Raw genomic sequence first — 21,147 nt, 5'->3', positions numbered from 1 at the left:
TGAAAAGTCTCAAAACTTGATGTATTTCAATGAATTAAAACGACCCGTCCGCTTGGTTAAGGGTGTGACTTGTGCAGCCTTCACTTACTGTCGGACACTGTAAACTCCATTAAAAAAAGTGGCAATGATTGTGAATATTATTAGATTTTCGGCATATCAACATGTAGCACTTTATTAACTCAATTTAGATCCCCATTTGTGACTAATCCGTATAATTGTGTACATTTTGGAAGTATGGACTATAGAATCTGGAAATCAAACTCTTGGTGCGACGCGAAGGCAACACGAGAACACACGTGGAGCCTTCTGGAAACGAGCCTTCCTTTCGAGCCCGACCACCGGTAGTACCGAGTACTTTTACTTCGCCATGTCTGCTGTGAAAGCTTTGAACCCAAAAGCCGAGGTAGCCAGGGCCCAGGCTGCTCTGGCGGTCAATATCAGCGCCGCTCGTGGTCTTCAAGATGTGCTGAGGACAAATTTGGGACCGAAGGGAACCCTGAAAATGTGAGTCCCGATGAAGCCCTTTGTGCAGCACGCGTGCTAAGCTAATATTGCTAAGAAGCTAACGTTAGCCACAGTTACCGGTAATGGTTGCGCAGGTACAAATATAGCAACTGTGATGCCATTTCATTTAGTATTTATCTTGCAATATGGTATTTCACATATATAAAAGTCCACAGCCCTCTTTAAATAGCACACTGTAACAGGGCGTTTACTTTTACAGCACAGTTTTTGCCGAAGCACGTTGTCCTGCCCAGTCATCTTCACCGAGCGTCATGACGACTAGCTAACTTTAGCACGTTAGCATAGTTTAGCGGATTACATTACAGTGTACTGTAGTTACCACTTTATTCAGATTATTTTTCACCCCAGTACGGTATATAGCTGTAGCCTGCTACGAAATTCCGATAAAGCACTGCGATCACTGGGAGCAGACAAATCGGCGTGTTTGGGAAGATGACTAACTTATGTAAGGATGACAGGCGTAGTGGCGGCGGTGGAAGGCGGCTGGGTGTGTGCGCGTTTTGTGCTTTCTTTACATGCATGTTTCTCTGAACCTGTCGAGGTATTAAGTGTTTCCATTAAAATGGTGTGTTTGTGTGTGTGTAGGCTGGTGTCTGGTGCGGGAGATATAAAGCTGACCAAAGATGGCAACGTTCTGTTGCACGAAATGGTAAATAAGTACTTAAATGTGAAAGGTGTTTCATGCTAACTAAAGAACCCAACAGTGCCCTGTTAAACTATTGTTTTGGGTTGATATTCAACACATACCCTCTGCATGTTCATTCAAATTCTAACTCTGATTTTTTTAAACTCCTCTGTAGCAAATTCAGCATCCTACTGCATCGCTCATTGCAAAGGTTGTCACAGCGCAGGATGACATGACAGGAGATGGAACCACCTCCAACATCCTCATCCTTGGAGAACTCCTGAAGCAGGCTGACATATATATGTCTGAGGTAAAAGAGAGGCCCGTCTCGCTATTGGCCAAAATGGGATCAAATTAAGAATATTATTAACCTGGAAAGAAATCAATAATTTGTGCATATTTTGTTAAGGGTCTTCATCCAACAATCATAGCATTGGGGTTTGAGGCAGCAAAGGAGAAAGCCCTGGCTACCTTGGAAGAGGTGAAGGTAACTCGGGAAATGGACAGGGAAACCCTGCTCAATGTAGCGCAAACCTCCCTCTTGACCAAGGTCCACAAAGAGCTGGCTGACCTGCTGACTGAGGTGAGAACTGGGAACGCGGGACTTCCTTCGTGCAGAGACTGATCTGAATATGATTTTATTTTTGTGTGTGAAAGGGCTGTCTATTCCTAACCATTTTGTCATTTGTTAATGTGTGTGTGTTCAGGCTGTAGTGGATGCTGTGCTGGCCATTGCTAAACCGAATGAGCCCATCAATCTACACATGGTGGAGATCATAGATATGAAGCACAGGACTGATTGTGATACACAGTAAGTGTTTGACATCGGTCATTATGAAAGATTCCAATAATAATGGTGATCTGAGTATATGAATGCATCCTAAATATAACAGATCTTTTATTTTCAACTATAATTTTAAAGAAAACCCTTTTTTTCTTAGACTGATCAGAGGGTTGGTGATGGATCACGGTGCCCGACACCCAGACATGAAGAAGAGGGTGGAGGATGCTTACATCCTGACCTGCAATGTCTCCTTGGAGTACGAGAAGACAGAGGTGAATGCTGGATTCTTCTACAAGAGTGCTGAAGAGAGGGAGAAGCTTGTGGTGGCAGAAAGGAAGTTCATCGAGGAGCGCGTGCAGAAAATCGTCGCTCTGAAAAACAAAGTCTGTCCCAATGGAGAAAAGGGTTTCGTTGTCATAAACCAGAAGGTAATGATTTAATTTTGCTTTGGAAGGGTTGAGCCTGTAAAATACACACTTGTTTTCCTCTTAATTTCAGTACAATTGTAAATCAAATAAGTATATATATCCCATAAGTATTACACTTTGCTAATGGTTATTTTTATTTATGTGCACGGTGAACACCCAAGGGTGCTAACATGGCTCCCCCTGGTCTCTTCTACCTGTGCTATAGTAAACCTGATTTGTACCTCTGCATTTGGGGAGCTGTCTCCTCTCTTAAATGTATTCAGCAGATCAGAATAACTAAAAAAAAAACCTCACATTGAAATGAATTATTTCTCAAATAGGTTGATATTTACTTTCTGTGTAGGGCATCGACCCATTCTCCTTGGATGCACTTGCCAAGGCTGGTATTGTCGCTCTGCGCAGAGCAAAGAGGAGGAACATGGAGAGGTAATTAACATATGTGTAACATAGTTTTTCTCTTCTATATCAGGTAGTCTACTTCTAAGAATCTTGTATGTAATTGTATCCAATATGTGGATCCAGTGATAATAAACATACAGTAAATGGCTGGATTTGGGATGCGTTTGCACAGTGAACACCCAGGGGTGCTCTGGTGGCTCTCCCTGGTCTCTTATTTCTGTGCCACAGTGACTCTGGTTATTTCCTCTGCATTCTGAGAGCCTCAGTCTCTCCTGCATGTATTCAGATGACCAGAACAAACCTTTTATTTAGTCCTTTTGAATCTTATTTTAGTGGCCAGTTTTGGCTAAAGCACCATTTTTACAATCAAAAAGGTTGAGCTCGTGTCCTCTTTTCAGGCTCACACTGGCCTGTGGTGGCATCCCCATGAATTCTCTTGACGACCTTAAACCCGAGTACCTGGGAAGCGCTGGGTTGGTGTATGAACACACACTGGTGAGTTTTTGCTTTGCCGTTCTGGTTGTACATCCGTGGTCAGCATTGCACACATTAAATGAGTCGTTTGTGCTTTTAAGTGTTACGTTCCGCACCTACACATTCGGTGATTTTCTCTGGACCCTGTTTGCAGGGAGAGGAGAAGTACACGTTCATCGAGAAGTGCGTAAACCCTCTTTCAGTCACCCTGCTGGTGAAGGGACCCAACCAACACACCATCACACAGATCAAAGATGCAATAAGGGATGGATTACGGGCGGTCAAGAACGCCATAGAAGACGGTGAGAAATTAGGGTAGCTGGTGTTTTGTGCAGTCACCAAATGGAGATGTTTAGTTTTGACCGCACAGCAACCAACCAGGGGTGCACTTGTTGACTGCCTGGTTGTGCACGTCTGTGCCACAGTGACTCTGATCATTTCCTCTGCACTCTGAGAGCTTCAGTCTTTCCTGCTTGTGCTCAGCTGATCAGGACAAACTCCTCAAATCCCGTTTTTCTAAGATGTACAGTATACGTGTGTGTTCTCATCCCGTCCATGTGTGCGTGTCTCAGGGTGTGTGGTGCCTGGTGCTGGGGCAGTGGAGGTGGCTTTGGCAAACGCTTTGGTAAAACACAAGCCCAACGTAAAAGGCAGAGCCCAGCTGGGAGTCCAGGCATTTGCCGATGCCCTTCTTATCATCCCTAAGGTGAACAACTGCTCCCATTTCCACATGAACGGGAACGTTTGTGTTCTCATTTGAGCCTGGAATGATCATTTCTTTTATCGTGCCCTTGTTGTAGGTCTTGGCCCAGAACTCTGGCTACGACTCACAGGAGACCCTGCTGAAGCTGCAGACGGAGCATGAACAGACTGGACAGCTTGTCGGAGCCGACCTCAGCACAGGTCAGAACCACAGCAACACGCAGTTGTAAAATACTCCATATACAGAGCTTCCTTTAATGTGCTGAATGGTATAATTCACTGTTTTACAGGGGAGCCCATGGTGGCAGCGGAGGCAGGTGTTTGGGATAATTACATCGTCAAAAAACAGCTTCTCTCCTCATGGTACGATTGCGCCCTTTCAAACTGGCAGCATATCTGAATTCTTCCTTTCATCCACTAATCTTTGTCCTTATTCCATTACAGCACAGAAATCGCCACCAACATCTTGTTGGTGGACGAGATAATGCGAGCCGGAATGTCTTCCCTCAAAGGTTAAAGGTCAGTTGAAGACGCTGCAGCCGTTCTCATACTAACAGGAATCAGTGGTGGCCTGAATGGTTCCGTCAACAAGTTCCCCCTCCTGAAGCTCTGGAGCGCCTCATTTTGGTGGACGACCCGCTGTAAACTCCGCAGCATCGATCATTATAGAAAATGTCACGTTACTCATGGGATTTGTTTTTCATGGATTTGCCATTGCCTTCCACCGATTGGTTTATTTATACGACATGTTTAAAGCACTGATCTGTCACACTCGGTTATGTTTCTACCCATTAAAGATTTTTCTCCAATCCTGAAATTTTGTCTTTGTTGAATGGGAGGAAAAAGTGCATTTCTATTGCAGTCCGGTGTATCTGATCCCACTTTAGTCACGCAGCATTTGTGACACAATCAAGACTGCTCTCGAGGCTCTTAACAGAAACCCAAAAGCAACAGTGGCGTGGAAAAACTCCACTGTATCAGGATTCTTCCTGTTAACTAAGGCTCATACTGGAGACTTCCTGCTGAAGACCACGGGTCACAGACATTGATGGAATGCAACTTGATGAATACAATGCCTTTTGTTTGACATTAAATTTTAAATACTGGCAACTCAAAGTTGCAACACAATAAGCAAAAATACCTGGAACAGTGAAGCGAAAATGAGATATCTAAATCTGAAAACTCTTCAATTACATTACCACTTTTAAGGTGGGAATGAGCCACATTAATAAGTATATAGCCATAGAACATATAAATATTTTGCTATATGTACATATTTAGTATATAGCAGAATGTTTCCACGGTGTAGGGAAATATGAAAACGGAAGTGTGGAATATCGCACCGGTTTCACCCGGAACCATTGTTGTGGAACCATTTCCGGTTCCTACATTCTTTGTAACGTGTTTGGCAGAAATGTCAACGAATGTAACCAATAATTCATTCAGAGTTATGTTGTTAGTTAACAATTAAAGTTACTTTTATAACAGTATAGCAGTGTGGACAGTTGGAACTAAATCGTAAAAATGAATGTTATAGCAGGTTTGCTCTGTATGTCTACTTTTATCTTACTGTCGTTGGCGGGTAAGAATTCAATTTTAATTATGTATGAAACATATTGTGTTAACTTTCTTTTCGGATGGGAAGATTTATTTAATTCTGATAACAGATGAGATGGTGGATATACGAGGGGGAAGGATGTTGATGGGAACCAACGCTGCGGATGGGAAAGATGGAGAGTTCCCCCCTAGAGACGTTAAAGTGCAATCATTCAAAATAGACCAATATCCCGTCACAAATGCCGATTTCAGGTAAAATAAAGCACGTTTTAACTCGGACAGTACTAGTTGAAGATATTCCCTACGAGTAAGTCAAAGGTTTTGTCTTCAACAGAGACTTTGTGAGAGCCCAAAAATACAAAACTGAAGCTGAGAAGTTTGGTTGGAGTTTTGTGTTTCAAGACTTTGTGTCCGATGAGCTGAAAAGCAAAATCACACAGAGGATCGAGGTATTTGGATATTGATGCAAGAAAATATTGAAAAACATTTGCAGACATATAGGGTGCTTAAACCTGACCAGTAAAGAACGTAACGAACTAGTCTAAATTTCCGCCTCCAGTCTGCCCCCTGGTGGTTGCCAGTAGAAAGAGCATTTTGGAGACAGGTAAGAGTTGTTTTGTTATTAAATTACATTCACTTTTAAGCAATAAAACGCTTTAAATGAAGCTCTTTTGGATTTAAAAAAAATGGTTTGACTGTGCTCCTCAGCCCACAGGACCTGGTTCGGGAATTCGGGAGCGCCTGGACTTCCCCGTGGTTCAGGTTAGCTGGAATGACGCTCAGGCATTTTGCCAGTGGAAAGGAAAGAGGTTACCTACGGAGGAGGAGTGGGAATGGGCTGCACGTGGTGGACTGCAAGGTATGCATTTGTAACATAGAAATCAGTGAATGTATGGACTAGCATTTGTAGAGTCGTGTTTAACGTTCATCTTCTGATTAGTCGGCTCAAATCACATTTTACTGTTTATGTACCAGGTCGGACTTATCCCTGGGGAAACAAGTTCCAGGCCAACAGGAGTAACCTGTGGCAGGTCAGACTACAAAAAAACCCCAGTATAGATGCAACATTAGCACAGTATGTTGGCCGTAGGGGAACCACAGACTCCTGGGTGTTTACTGTGGTAGATTCTGTTTTAGGGATCTTTTCCAGAAAAGGACAATGCAGATGATGGATTCCACGGAGTCTCACCCGTGTCAGCCTTCCCTCCACAGAACAGTTATGGTCAGTTGATCGAAACAGAAAGGATGATGCACTCTGATCAGCAGCATATATTGAAGCTTTTATTCTCTGCAGGGCTTTATGATATGATGGGAAACACATGGGAATGGACCTCCACAAAATTCCCAGGAGCACAGCTGATGTATGTTCTGCGCGGTGCCTCCTGGATCGACACCGTGGATGGTTCGGCCAATCACAGAGCCCGAGTCACAACCAGGTGAGTTACACAGAAGCGGGAGCTTAACTGGAGCAGAGGGGAAAACAGAAGATTGATGTTTGTCTTTTTTCCCAGGATGGGAAACACTCCTGACTCTGCCTCCGATAACCTCGGATTCAGGTGTGCTGCTGACCAGGGACAGAAACAAGAGAAGAAAAAAGACAAAACTGAACTGTAACAGCAGAAAGGAAAAAAAGAAAAGTGACAAGAGTTTTAAGTTTCGCGAAGCACTTTTCAAGCCCTTTTTGACTTAATGGAGGTGGTTCATAAGCTTCCCCACCAGGGGGCGCTAAATCATATTGAATGGAGAGAGTGAGCTATTATTTCTCCTATGGAGATTTTTTTAAAACAATGAATGAAATTATAATGACCCACATTAAAACATTAAGTTTAATTACCAAATAGCTTAATCACACGGTTTGTAATTTCCAGTGTATTATTTTAATACTAAAAACACTCAAAAGTCTTGTGATAATTATTCATCTGATCATCTGAATGTCTAAATAGAGATAAACTAGGACAGTCAGCTGGTTCTTCCTGTGTGCTAGAGGATTTACTTTTGTAAGAGGTCGTATATGTGACTGGAGAGTAAACTAAATCGTTTTTTCACACTCTAATTCTTCCTTTGTCCTGGTGCTTTTGTTCTCATCATGAGTGTCCAACAAAGTTTTATGTAACAGCTCCAGTTTGTTTCAGTAATTCTTTTAGGGCATATAGAAAGATGAAGAATCCATTTTATACCATCTACAATACATTTGATGAAAAACAGTGTGAACTTTTAGATGTAGATGATACAAAATCTCAATGTGATTTAGAAAAGTTTTTATTTTTCTATGCGACACGTCCCTGACTCATCTCTGCACGTCTATGGAGGTGGAAGATGTGTCACCCAAATACCCCCTTTAGATTCATTTCTGCAATGACAAACTTTCCAAAGGAAAATATACTGCAGAAGCAAATATAGAACTGAGTGGTTGTGGTTTTATGTTTCCTGATTTAAAGAAAGAGAGAAGAAAAAAAACCAGATTCCATCATCTAAGTCAATTTTCTACTCATGTTTGACTTAAGACATCTAATCTTAACAATTGTTTCTAAAAACTCAGTCCTTTTAATGTCTTTATTATGGCAGTGTTTCCTTATTTAGTTTCTTTTAGTGTTGCTGGTAAAAGCGGGGGCGGGGCGGGCGTCTCTATTTTTGTTTCCTCCATTTGACTCACCTGATAAAAGCTGTTAAATCAGGAGTCACACGTCAGGCCTGGATTATCTGATTGGGTGAAACTGTCCCTCCTTTGTCCCGGGCAGCTCTGGTATGTTTTTTTGCGTCATTCGTTTGCGCAGCAACAGAGGGAGGAAGAGCGGCCCGACTGGCTGGAATCACTCGTGTCGTGTCTGCCAGGACTCTTCAGGTAAAACCAGTCTGGAGACATTCTGTCAGACTCCCTCCTCCTGGCTGAGTCTTCCTCTTGGCTGTGTTGGTGATTTTGACCTCAGAGTATCGTCAGCTGGCTTCGGCAGATCTGCGTCTTCTCATCATGGCCCACTCGCTTTCGTCTTTCTCGGCCCTCAACGAGAGGCTGAGACCTCGACTCAGCGCCAGCGACAGGCTCTACTCCACTTTATACAGGATGGAGTACGGATACGCGGGTTCGCTCAAGCCTTTGGCTTCAACTTACCGACAAACCATCCTGCCACGAACACCAGAACCAGAACCAGAGGTCTCAGAAGCTTCGGTGGATCCCGAGGAGCCCAGAGAAGATGCAGCGCCGGAGGCCTCCACAACAGAACAAGCCTGTACTGAACCCTCACAGCTCACTGAGATAGACAAGATCAGCGAAGAGCCGGACGATGAGGACAGCAGAATGTCCCCCTCTGAGGAGAAGGACGTCCCGGGTGAGCTGGTCTCAAAGGTGACGGACGCTTCTCCGCAGTCGTCAACTGCCAAACCGGACAACTCCCTGGAGAGCAGCTACATAGACGGGACGTTGCCAGACCTGGTCCGGAGCGGCCGGTCGCTCGGCAGACGCCGCACGCTGGGACACGTCTCGGAGACGGTAGGACGGTCTACATCATTTTGATATTTGAGGATCTTTGAGGGTTTGTCCTCAGGAGTGCTGACTGGGATCTTCTCCAGTTTCAGCCCGGTCCGTTTGTGCTGACGCTCAATAAAACCGTGTTGTTGACGCGCCTGTAACCTTGTTGGCAGCTTCAAGAAGTGCGGCGGGAGGTGGAGCTGTCTCGGAAGAGGAGCATCAAGCTCAAAGCTCAGGTGGACCAGCTGCAGAAGAAGCAGGAGGGCCAGGGATGGAGCCAGCACAGGGAGAGGGTACGTGTGCGTCTGGACCGGCGCCGCAGGGTCTCCGGACCTGTTTTTAAACGCTAACATCGTGCCCCAGGTCGCAGAGGAGGTGCTGTCGGTTCTGCGGCTGCTGAGCCCTCTGACGGACCCAGAATGGAGCCTGCCCGAACCCTCTCATGGGCAGAACCGGCTGGACGTTGCCTTGACCCAGCTGCAGAACGTGGCCCGCAAACTGGCAATGAGTCACACCACTGAGGTAAACACGAAACCACAGTCCTTATCACGTGACCCGGGAGGAATGTTTGCTCAGGCATTCCAGTGACAAAACCCTGACAACTAGGCTGATGTATGTTACAGATGTACTCTGAGATTAAATATGTTTCCTCGCTGGTCATCGGGTCTTCGATCTCGGATATGTGGCCTGACTGGTTCCCAGTCTGAGATAAACCTTCCCCACTGTTTCCCACTGTAGGTGAAATCTGGAACTGGAGCCGAGGACAGCGGCGTCCTCCAGCAGGCGCTCTACGACAGAGATGAGGCGTTGGAGAAGTGAGTGCGACGGAGAAGCTGCGAGTGTCGTGTCGGGGATTTTTCTCCTCACAATCTGTACCTGCGCTCGGCAGGAAGAAAGCCATGGAGGCCGAGCTGCTGAGGAGTAAGACGGAGCTGATGTTGCTGAACAACCAGCTGCTGGAGGCCGTGCAGAAACGGCTGGAGCTGTCGCTGGAGCTGGAGGCGTGGAAGGTAAAAACAGCCGGGTCGCCACGGCTCGCAAAGTCGCACACACTCATCTATCATCGCCATGATGTGCTGACTCAAACATGTGCTCCTGAAGAATGCACCAGCCCTTTAACACCACAACTGACAGCCCATAATACCGATCACGACTGGAATCTGACGTACGTGTCAGTCGCGTTTGTCTGCAGAGGCGTGCAACATGCTCGAGGTGTCTTCCTTTTCCAAAGGGACTCAAAGTGCCTGTTCCCCTTCTGGCGCGGGCCACTGAAACGTGCACTTCATTCTGTGCGTTATGAAGCTCGTCATTTCTGGTTTGGGTAGCAACGTGGGTCCGAGAGGACGGGTAGCAAGTTCTCACTGTGTGCTGAAACGTCCGCACTGGACATTTGACCCGATTGTGAATCCTCTCGACCTCTGACAGGAGGACGTTCAGCTGATCCTGAACCAGCAGGTGCTGAACCAGCAGCAGCAGGCCGAGCAGACCCAGAAGAAGTCGTCCCGCATGGGCATCCTGAGGAGACACAACAAGCCGCCCATCCAGCGACCTTCGGCCGCCGGCTCGTCCGCACCGGCGGCTCCCGCGTCCACCTCGAACCACGCCTTCAACTCCGGCTCGGCAGGTTCTGCCGCTCCGGCCCAGAACAATCCTCCCCTTCGGCATCAGCCCCCTCCCAGCACCCAGCGCAACTGGCGGGACAAGCTGAGGATGGGCCGGCCCAGCCACCCGGTGGAGCAGGAGTCACGGGGGGGAAAGGCGGACAGCAGCTTCCAGGTCATATCACTGGATTGAACCAGTCATTCAAACCACATCAAATTTTTTTGATACAGCGTCACAAAGTATGTAAATTATTTAAATATTGTACACATTCCATGTAGAGGGAAAACCAGGGTTCATTTAGGCTTTGAACAAACTGTGCAATCATGTTGTTGTCTGCTGTTGTAAATGAATTTGTACGCCGACACAAAGAAGAAGCCTTTGATGCACATTTTCACAGGTTTTTATTGTATAATATTAGTTTGTTCAATAATATATAATCCACTCCAATATGCATCTTTGTCACATTTAAAATCTATATATATTTTCAAGAATGGCGCCGTTGTGAAGCCGCGTTGGACAAACAAACAGAAGGAGCGTAGCAACGTTACACTAACCAGAGAAAAGGCATGCTGAGTGAAACAAGGTACAATCCTCTGACGTCTGGAGAGATTCATTTGAGCCCCTGTAACTAGTTCTTGTCCCACTAAAACACTATAGAATCTGCATTCAAAGGTCACTGCTTACCCCCCCACCCACCCACCCACACACACAAACACACAAACAAACACACACAAACACAATCTATTTATATTGTGCATCAAGAGAACTGTGCCCTATACTTATAAGAGCTCCTCCGACTGGGAGAAGGTACAAGATGTGACTTTCACTCAAATTTCTGCCTCAAGCCGTTTCGACTTGACATACAACACTTATTGTAGTGAACACTGAGTGGTAGAAACACAACTGGCAACCCAGCTGCCCTCTGATGGTTTCGCTTTCTTGTAATTACATTTTACAGACATGGAAACGGAGCTCTAGGCCACAGAGGCACATATGTCTCACCCCCAATTTCCCCGTGAAGCATCTGCTCAGCGCCCTGTAATCCTGGCACGACTGACGGAACTACTACTGCTACTAGCAGCACTACTGCTAATAATAGTACTACTACTATTCAAATACATTAGACAAGAATCTGAAATGATTAACGTGAAAGTGTAAAATATCTGCTTTAATGATCAATTTCTCCTCGTCCGTCCTTCCTCGGAAGCTCGCTTCCACCACTCCTGTGATGTGATTTAGAAGAAAGAGTTTACAGGCTAGAGTTTGTAGGTTGGTTTACCGATTGTTTTTTGCGCATCATGGTCTGAGTAATCGATGCGTCGTGGAAATGTAGTCCCTGAAAAACTAGGCCTGGAGTGTATCCCGGCGCTGCTGCGACGCTCCAGAGACTTTGGGTAACTAGGGGGTCAGCAACACCTACTGACGGCAGCTTTGCTACAGCTCCAACAGAAAATGACACCATCATTATTAGACATCACACACACGTCTCTGTAGCCTTGCAGTCCTTAAAAGTACAACTGATAACTGGGTAAAAAAAGGTTTTCATCTACACACAAATCCGTCGGCTTGAACAAAACACAAAGGCGGCAACATCACCACAGCAACGGCGGGAAGGGTGTAAATGTAAAGGAACAGCTCGCAACCATGCTGTGGTCTGAGGTACTCAGGAAACTGCGTGAGAACAGCACCTCAGAGCTTCAGCTCGCTCTTCTCAGACGATTCCACTGGCATGAAGAAATGTAGCTGCAGCTGTCGCTGACTCAGCAGATGTTCGCACGGCTAGATATCAAGTATAACACCATTAATAAGGTTAAAAGTTTTACAGCCCCGTGTTACAGCCTCAACAGTAGCTCATAACTATAAACTGGTGACCAAACCTACTCCTCACGTGCACGACACCCGCGCTGGTCGGAAACTCCAGATTGTTCTTGGCCTACAAAACCGCTTTTCTACAGACACTTGCATAAATATTTCGACGGGAAATAAACGCCACAAACACGTGAATCAGAGCTTCTTTGGGTTAGTACTTGACCTCTGAAGTGTCCCAGTAAACGTTACATTAGAAACATTGAAGCAGCAGATCCAAAAACATCGATTAAAAACACACCTAAGGGCCGACACGTGGAGCAACACGACGAGGTTCACCTGCGCTAGATTAAAACAGGAAGTGACTGCTGTTCGTGGGATGAGCTTGGTCCAGTGTTCAGTACCTTTTGATTCCTCGCTGAGGAAGACGCTCGGATCTGTTGAGCATTTCAAGGAAGAGAAAGTTCTGGGGGGGAGGGGGGGGGTGAGGCAGCTAGGACTGAAGGAAGGAGCTGATGGAGCTGATGAAATCTAAAGGTTTGTCCGCGTGGATCCAGTGGCTCGCGTCGGGGATGTACTGGATGTCGGCGTTGGGGAACAGCCTCTGGATTTCTGGGTAATCATCAGAGCTGGAGACACAGAGAGGAAACACATGACTTGTTGAACCGAACAAGCCACCAGAGCGTCTCAATTTAGCTTATTTCCTCGCACGTGACAAACGTTGCCGGGTTACCTGATGTATGCCGAACTGGCTCCGCCCAAAAATAGCGTAGGTCCATGATAGGTGGTGTCAAAGCTGGGGAAGCTCATGACGTGTTCCAAGTGCGCTGAGATGGCCTCCAGGTTGACCCGCCAGGCGTAGTGTCCGTTGTGCTCCACCAGGTTAGTGAGCAGGAACTGACGCACCGATCGGTTCTGAAAGACCCAGAAGGTTTTCTTCAGGTTTGTTGAAGCTGAAATGACGATCCCCTCCCCCGCAGCTATCATCAATCACGAAAAGCTCTGCCGGCGAGTCAGCGCTGCGTTCTGTTTGATTCTGCTGCCCCTCCCCCCCCAGTGTTGAAAAGCTGTAACCTGCAGGTTTGGATGTCAAATTCGGGTAAGTTGGCGATTAATTCTGACCTCAACCAAAGTGCGCAGCTGGTCCTCGGCCATCCGCCTGGCAGTGGAACGAGGGATGTTGCTGGAGATCTTCATCTCCTGCATCGCCTGGATGTAGAAGCGGAAGTTGGAGGACGAGGACGACCGCGACGGGCTGATGTCCACGACCACCAGCCTGTCCACTAAACTGGACTGAGGCAAAGAAGAAGACAGATAAATCAGAGGGAGGATAAAGGAGGGATCAAATGGAAATGGAGAAAGAGTAGATGTCGGGAAGAAAACTGAGGATTAAGTCTGGAAGGTCAGGTCACCCCTAACCTGCGTCAAGGCGGTGACCATCGCCGTCTTCCCACCCATGCTGTGTCCGATGAGAACGCATTTCTCAATGTGCAGCTGAGCCAGGAGGTGTTTCAAATCCTCGGCCATCGCCTCGTAGGTCAGCACTGGGCTGTGAGGGCTGTTGCCATGGTTACGGGCATCGACAGTCAGCACCTAACTGGACAAGGGACGGTTAGGGCGCTTGGAATGAGGCAACAGGGAGGAAAACAAGTCCGGGGCGGCAGCAGTTTAAGGGGATGATGCTGCAAACAAAGGCAGCATCCAGCACTGAAGTGTCGGGTTCCTCCCAGGCAGCTAAGGTTATCTATCAATACTCATAAAACGAGAGCCCGCCCAAGAGTGGCATCGGATTACAACCATCGCACTTGGCAGCACGTTCCCACAAGAGCTTATTTCAGCCCGAGGACAAGCTTAAATAAATTATGCATCATTTCTAATGTCACAACAGAGCAGTGCCTTCATGAATGCGTTACCTTTCTGCCAGTTCGCTGCACCAAGGACTTTGCGATTGAGTGGAAGTTTGACTTGCTGCCAAAGAGCCCATGAAGGAACACCAGGGGTGTGTTGTCTCCCTTCCCATCGAAGACATCATAGGACAGGTTGACAGGGTTGACACTGCGAGGGGGGGGGACAGTTACACAATCATTATTAAGAAGTAAAGTCATAATAAAACTATAAAATGATTGCCAGTACAGTCGATGAGGGCTGAGCCAAGAAATAATCCGATTATACTTTTAAATCAACACTTATCCACAGCAGTACCTTAATGAATTATGACAAGCGTCCATAGAATTCTCTTAGGCTGAGGATGAGTTAGCATTGGCTGGCTAACAATTTGGCGTTGATTTAGCAAAGGACACCGCTTTTTACCTCATTTAACTGGCAAACATAACAACAAATCGGGACGTGTTTGTAACTGTGAGGTCAGTTCAGGTTCTGTCCAGACGCTAAAAAGACGTCTGAATGCCATTCCTTTCGACTCTATACGACCGGAATTGTAAACAGGAAAATACACAGACATGCTAACTGCTAAGTCCGAGAAGCCGCTTCTACTTCGACGTAGTAATACTGGGCCACCGTGTCCGTTTAGAGGAAGCGGAGCATGGGGCGGAACCACATCAAATAGACGAAAAGCTAGCTGGAGAGACGGTACCTGGACGAACCATTGGTCCGAACCGGGGCAACCCCACAGACGACCTGCAGTCCGGGGAAAAACGGACACGACGGACGTGCGCCCCACAATCCTCTCTGGACCAGGCGACACAGAGCACTCATGGCAGCATAAGGTTCGTTACAGAGAGGTCGATAAACGGCATCTAGGTTTAAATATGTCCACAATGACAGCACAGATTTGGGTTTAGCAAGTCAGCACAGAGCAGCGGGCTGTCAACAGCTGGCAGTGCGTGATGACGTCAGACGTAAGCTTGGAAAGGCGTGCCGAGTGTGCCAATAACTACGGCTTTTAACGTAAAAATGACAATTGAGTTGAAGTTCGAGCATTCATTTATGTATATATGTAAAAATGCATTTTTTTTAAATCTGTTTTTGTGTTTGTTCATAGAGACAATATTGACTGTTAACGAGGCTAGCTGAATTTAATAAGTACCATGACATTACGTAGTTGTGTCGCTAGAGGGCAGCACCACGCCTCCCGCAGCCGTAGACCTCCAGGTTTCCTCCATCTTCCCCCGCTGAGGAACGAGCGGAGATAAATTATTATTACACAGATTTTTTTAAAAATCCAAACTTTGCCTTAGAATGTTATTCTCAGAATGCATTGTGTCTTTAGGTAGCCCAGGTTCTCTGACATGGATATTGCTTTGATTCTTGTGTGGGATTGCATAATATTGATGTAATAATATTTCAAGGGTCGTTCGCAGGAGTTTTAATCCCTCTCACCATAGGCTTTAATCAGTCCCATGGTAGCTCACTGAGGCAAGTTTCAACAGCCATCACTATAGGAGATGAGTCTGTTGGGAGAAAGCACGCTGTGCTCTGTTGCCATGGAGATGGCAAGGCACATGTCTCAGGGAGACGTGCAAACAGTGGAAAATGTTTTTTTCAAAATAGATGAGCATACACACATTAAAAAAAACAACAACTCATAATTTAAACTATTCTGGAAACAGAAACTTTAATTAATTAAATTAATTGGCCCACATGACCTGGATGATTTTGGAAGGATTATAATGGTAACAGCACTGTTAAACAATTTTGTACACTTCATTAATAACTCTGGAGCATTTCACAACAGCTCTATCTGTATTTACTCATGTATGAATAGTCAGACAGTCCATTAAGTCATATAGAAGGGCAGGAGGCTCCCCGATAAGAGTTGCAGCATTATCAGGAGAACAGGAATGTGCTTTAAGAAAATTATGTGAGAAGTCAGTAAACGGCAGTCAAACCTCAGCAAAGAATGCATCCTGAAATAAAGGTGGTGTTCATTTAATCATTTATTCAATCATCAGAATAATTTTATCCATGACATCAGAAAATCAGACGCAGTGTAAAGAATTATTATGTTGTACTGAATTTGACCTTTGACCTCGATCATTAACGGAACCTTTGATTTCACTGTGGGCATTTGCTATTTGTTTGGCCCCCAGATTCTAAATGATTTTCTTGGGTTGAATTGATCTTATTGTCATGTTTACATCCACTCTTCAGCATATTTGTGGCTGATATGTATCCAGTGAATCGGTCAAACTCCACCGGCTGGATCATGGTCCTCTGAGAACGGGGTATTAGTACTTTGTTTTAAGACCTGGTGGCAGGCCAGGAACTCTGTAGCAAGCAGCCAGGGCGTTACGAGGCTGATAAATCTAATCTCGTTAATTTTTCTACAGATAAGTAAAGTGAAATGTGTTTTCTGACTCAGCATTGACCATGATAGTATTGATCAGTTTCCTCAGCACAGAGGAGTTATGTTTTCAAGGTGAAAATACAACACAACACCTCTTATTCTTTTTCAGTTGGTTAATTTATCGTCACTGAGTCTTAGCTCTCTATAAAACAGCTTAATATACAGTACATCCTAAAAATAGTTGATGGCTAGTACTTTCCCATTTTCTGTGCTTGTTTGATCACAACTATTGAAGCTACAGTTAAAAAAGGTCATAATTTGACTGTCAACATGTTGCTTTTAGCGTCTAACCTATAGGATGGAGTCAGAGATAAAGAGAGTTCAGACTGAAAGAACTTGCATTGTGTTTGTCAGTACAAATAAACTGTTGGAGAGCCTCGATACAGATGCCTTCCTGCTTCCTCTTTGTGGTTCATTGCCAGGAATGGCACAAGATCTTGATCCAGGTCAACCTCTGCGTGCACCTTGATCAAGGCAACCCAGTGATCAACGGACCGCAGATCTCTGACCATTGCTCTTTAAAGAACCAAAGCCGATGGGCCCTCGATTATCAAGCTGCTACTACACTTTGTTTACAACTACTTACAACTGTATTTACCTTTATCTCACCTACGATCATAAGAGCATATATTGACTCGCATGTATGAGATACTAGATAACAATCTTGTTTCCCACTTCTGAGAGCTGGAACACTTTAAGCTTCCTTCCTGGTCTTGAATAAAACGTAGAAGACTACAGGGATATATGGCTATAAATTTAACTTTTTTCTATAACTAATCAGAAAAAATAACAATGTTGACAAGAATCTTATTCTTAATTATCCAGAAATAATATTACAGGTGCAAACTACAAAAACGAGTTCTGAATGATAGTGTTTGATGAGGGCAGATATCTGTATACATTATGCAGTGTCTGCTGAACTGAAAAAAGACTTGATGTACGTGTGAAGGAGTGAAGAAACAAGATGTAAATCTGTAAATGGAGCCAAGGGTTGAGGTCGAGTTCTTATCTAAAATTCAAGCTTTGGTCCAGACTGTGGAATTTGTACATACTGTACATAAGCTTGGATATAAAAGCAGCCTTAGGTCAATAAGACAATGCTGGGCAGTTCAAATCATCCTGATTGTGGGTTAGTGCAACTACAGAATGAGCAGAGGAATCCACTACGATCATCTCCATAAATAAGTTAAATACTGTGTCACACCTGTGTTACTGTGTGTATTTCATTTTGGTTTTTTTCCCAGGAAATCCAACATAACCATTTCTTTCACCTCAGCTTTTTATCCAATATTCCAATAAAGCCCCACTATTTTTTAGGCCTTAAATTACATGCCTGATGCTCAAAGGGGTCAGATGTATTGGTGACCTTTGACCGATCTGTGGTGATACACAGTCAAATATTGGTGTAATGGTGACCTATTCTTCTGCAAAACAAAACACTACTGCTTTTTTAAAGCCTGTCGAAAAACCTTAACCAAATTTTTCCCCTCTGGGTTTCTTTGTTTTTCTGCTGAAGCTGAGCCGGAGCTCATATTGGCAGGTAATGGAGACAGCTGTGACGGCCACACCCAGAGCGAGGGCTGTTCTCTCTGACAGGCGGACTAACTGCTCAAATGTTCATTGCACAAAGAAACTGCAAAAACCCGTCTGAAGCTTGATCCAGACGGATCCCTGTTTGTCCGAGGCAAACAAAATTAAACGATCTTTTGTGAGTGTAGTGGGGTTAAAAATTAAAACATAATTCCTCAGAACTGTTAAACATTTAATAAGTAAGCCTTTTATTGTATTGATAAAAAAATCCACTCTTTTTACAGTGTTTGAATAACACAATACATTAACAAATAAAGTAATGAAATGTTGATTTGACTCTTGTTCAGGGAATATCCTGCAGTAATGTTCCCTCAGGCTTGCTCTCACACACACACACACACACACACACACACACACACACACACACACACACACTGGCTGACATTTGACACGGACAAGCAGGTTTTTGATATATACAAGACTCTAAAATGCTTAAAATTAGCACAGAGGACAATATATTGTTCAAGCACATCACAAACACATTGGTTTTATGATAAGAAATATAAAATTGACTTTAAACAAGTGAGTCCGTTTTGCTATCGAAGCGGCGCCCTTCGTGGCCTCAAAGAGTTAAACTTGTCACATGAGCTCTCGTTAAGGTTCCATCTTCAGTTTCGGTCTCAGCAGAAACTCTCCTATGCAAATATTAAGATAAACACACGCTCACACATGCGCGTGCGCACGCACGCACACACACACACGCGCGCGCACACACTTGGAATGGAACAATCGCATTACATGAAGCAGTCAGTAGAATTAGGGTTTTAACAAAATAATTATAGCTAATAATTAAATTCAGCATCAGCCAGACAAAAGATATTTACAGTGAACAGCACACACACACACACACACGCACACACACACACACACACACACACACATACACACAAGAAAGCAGGTGCTTTTAAATATAAATAAAATAACAGAGATTCAGGTCATAAAGACAAGCATTTTATATTATAAGGATGGGAGATTGATTTTTTTAAAAAGCTCAAATAAGGAAAGCGAAGCAAACAGTCCAGTTTTCATACACTCTTCTTCATCTCGGAGTCTTTCATTGGGGTTTACTTTGTCGGTTAAACACAAATGAACACCAAAAAAACACAAAGACACTCAAATACAAAACACTCGGTGTGCAACAATATTTCCCTTTCACGGTAGCCTTTTTCCCCTCTATCAAACGTAGTCTTTTCTATCGTAAACTCCACCTGCGCTGGCGCTCCGTGGGGTGGAATAGGCCATGCGCGGTGGCTTGTACTTCTCCTCTTTTGGCGGACAGCTGCTGCACAGCATGGCCCCGCCAATCAGGAGCAAGGCGGCGGCCGCCCAGCCAATGTAGAGCGCTGCTCCCAGCTCTCTCCTTTGTGAGTTGTTCAGGATTGGGTTGTAGAAATCTCGGATGACGACGTGGGCGGTCCAGGAGACGGGGATGAGGACCAGAACACCACCGAGAATGAAGAAGATCCCAGCGATGATCATGACTTTAGCCTTAGCCCCCTCTTCTTCGATGCAGTTAGTGCATTTGGCGCCGACGATGGAGATCATGACTCCGAGGACTCCGAGTATGATGGCGATGATCATCATGGCCCTGGAGGCTTGCAGCTCCGGAGTCAAAGCCAGCAAAGAGTCGTAGACCTTGCACTGCATCTGGCCGGTGCTCTGAGTGACACAGTTCATCCATAAACCCTCCCAGATAGTCTGAGCCGTGATGATGTTGGCGCCGATGAAAGCCGTCACCCTCCACATCGGCAAGGCCGTTGACACAATCGTAATGATAAATCCAAGGACTCCTAGGGCGATGCCCACAATCTCCATACCCATCGACATGTCGGCTCCCTCTCTGATGAGCGAACCTTAAAATTGCAGCCAAATTCAAGAGAAGCTTGTACACCCGCGGTGTCCTTGAGAGTTGTGAAGGGCTTGCTCACCTGCTGCTGGGTGTGGCGTTGCTATGAGATGCTGCCGCAGAAACCAGAGATCCTTTATACCACTGGGGAGCAAGGAGGAGTCCCCGGGCAGTGATGTCAACAATGTAGAGGAAGAAAAAACCACCACTTGTGTGCTTATGGTGGAGGAGGGTGGCTGCAGACAGTGAGGTGATGGAGGGAGTGTGCATGTGGGGGTGGGTCACAGGGAACATTGTCAGATAACTGAAACATGGACAGATTTGTCCCCCAATGTTTGCACCATTTCAGGTAACATTTCCACTGTTTGTCTCAGAAAACCATAAAGGAGGCATAAATGTTGATTAATGAGTCTAAATAAGTTACAGAAAGTGGCTTAGAAGTACATTTGTACCTTCCTCTGTTCATTTTAGTGAGAAAATGTACGTGCATTTGATGGTTGCTCCACTTGTAGAAGACAGATTCAACGAATTTAACATTTAACATTCAGAGTTGTCAGTCATTGCTTGTTGCTTTGTGGAACATCCATTTACAGTGTGGGGGAGGAGGTGACCTGGCCAGTGTTGACACAACAGACCAGGTGAATCTCCCAGTCTGGCCTAGCAACAAAACACTTAATCGAGCCGTTTAGGTCACCAGGGCGAGTTGGTATGTAGACAGAAAATTTGGAAAAAGCCCGAACTTCACCTCACACCGTAGGTCTTCTGTTACTTCCTCGTTTCCCTAGTGTTGGTTTCTTCAACAATCAGGATTTGATGTCGGAAAAGACATCCACAGCAAGTCTGGAAACCGGAATAACTGCACCCAGAGTAAACAGGAGGAGAAAGAAAACAGAATGGGCTGATATCCAGACACCTTTAGCATATATACACCGCAGCCTCCTCAGTATCGTTGACACTCTTTACCACACACCCCCTGTAGGCACACACCTGCCTGGTAAAATCTGCTTTTGCAGCTTAAAAGTTCACAGGTGAGTTTT

General features: G+C 45.2%; 5 protein-coding genes and 2 non-coding genes across 7 annotated transcripts; 5 read left to right on the top strand and 2 right to left on the bottom strand.

Annotated features, from left to right (window-relative positions):
* The first annotated feature begins 294 nt into the window (after window positions 1-294).
* cct6a (chaperonin containing TCP1, subunit 6A (zeta 1)) lies at window positions 295-4,754 on the top strand. Its single transcript, XM_003970988.2, has 13 exons — window positions 295-504; window positions 1,111-1,174; window positions 1,326-1,460; window positions 1,560-1,733; window positions 1,858-1,961; window positions 2,092-2,362; window positions 2,706-2,788; window positions 3,160-3,256; window positions 3,390-3,537; window positions 3,808-3,941; window positions 4,036-4,138; window positions 4,228-4,300; window positions 4,382-4,754. Exons 1-13 carry the CDS (start codon window positions 368-370, stop codon window positions 4,452-4,454), a joined length of 1,596 nt encoding a protein of 531 aa, XP_003971037.1. The 5' UTR covers window positions 295-367; the 3' UTR covers window positions 4,455-4,754.
* On the top strand, window positions 2,504-2,640 carry LOC115252827 (small nucleolar RNA SNORA22). The gene has a single exon (XR_003891163.1). It is a non-coding gene; the product is annotated as a small nucleolar RNA SNORA22 (small nucleolar RNA).
* LOC115252828 (small nucleolar RNA SNORA22) lies at window positions 2,926-3,062 on the top strand. The gene has a single exon (XR_003891164.1). It is a non-coding gene; the product is annotated as a small nucleolar RNA SNORA22 (small nucleolar RNA).
* Window positions 4,755-5,298: 544 nt separating the features above from the next.
* sumf2 (sulfatase modifying factor 2) lies at window positions 5,299-7,547 on the top strand. The gene is made up of 9 exons (XM_003971030.3): window positions 5,299-5,519; window positions 5,605-5,746; window positions 5,829-5,943; window positions 6,054-6,098; window positions 6,203-6,353; window positions 6,470-6,525; window positions 6,632-6,716; window positions 6,789-6,930; window positions 7,006-7,547. The coding sequence occupies exons 1-9, from the start codon at window positions 5,462-5,464 to the stop codon at window positions 7,106-7,108; spliced, it is 897 nt and encodes a 298-aa protein (XP_003971079.3). The 5' UTR covers window positions 5,299-5,461; the 3' UTR covers window positions 7,109-7,547.
* A 746-nt stretch (window positions 7,548-8,293) lies between these two features.
* Window positions 8,294-11,009, top strand: bicdl2l (bicaudal-D-related protein 2-like). Its single transcript, XM_003971029.3, has 6 exons — window positions 8,294-8,981; window positions 9,134-9,253; window positions 9,324-9,482; window positions 9,699-9,775; window positions 9,850-9,970; window positions 10,386-11,009. Exons 1-6 carry the CDS (start codon window positions 8,463-8,465, stop codon window positions 10,752-10,754), a joined length of 1,365 nt encoding a protein of 454 aa, XP_003971078.2. The 5' UTR covers window positions 8,294-8,462; the 3' UTR covers window positions 10,755-11,009.
* abhd11 (abhydrolase domain containing 11) lies at window positions 10,948-15,198 on the bottom strand. The gene is made up of 6 exons (XM_003971028.3): window positions 14,962-15,198; window positions 14,282-14,423; window positions 13,788-13,961; window positions 13,491-13,661; window positions 13,102-13,283; window positions 10,948-12,997 (listed from the first exon to the last, which is right to left on the bottom strand). The coding sequence occupies exons 1-6, from the start codon at window positions 15,081-15,083 to the stop codon at window positions 12,862-12,864; spliced, it is 927 nt and encodes a 308-aa protein (XP_003971077.1). The 5' UTR covers window positions 15,084-15,198; the 3' UTR covers window positions 10,948-12,861.
* Window positions 15,199-18,426: 3,228 nt separating this feature from the next.
* cldn3c (claudin-3) lies at window positions 18,427-20,239 on the bottom strand. Its single transcript, XM_011611369.2, has one exon. The coding sequence runs from the start codon at window positions 20,089-20,091 to the stop codon at window positions 19,441-19,443; it is 651 nt and encodes a 216-aa protein (XP_011609671.1). The 5' UTR covers window positions 20,092-20,239; the 3' UTR covers window positions 18,427-19,440.
* Between the last annotated feature and the right edge of the window lie 908 nt (window positions 20,240-21,147).

This window comes from Takifugu rubripes, chromosome 15 (genome assembly GCF_901000725.2).
Source record: "Takifugu rubripes chromosome 15, fTakRub1.2, whole genome shotgun sequence".
Classification (NCBI taxonomy): Eukaryota; Metazoa; Chordata; class Actinopteri; order Tetraodontiformes; family Tetraodontidae; genus Takifugu; species Takifugu rubripes.
Note: the sequence above shows the minus strand (reverse complement) of the source record. Positions and strands in the feature narration are given on the sequence as shown.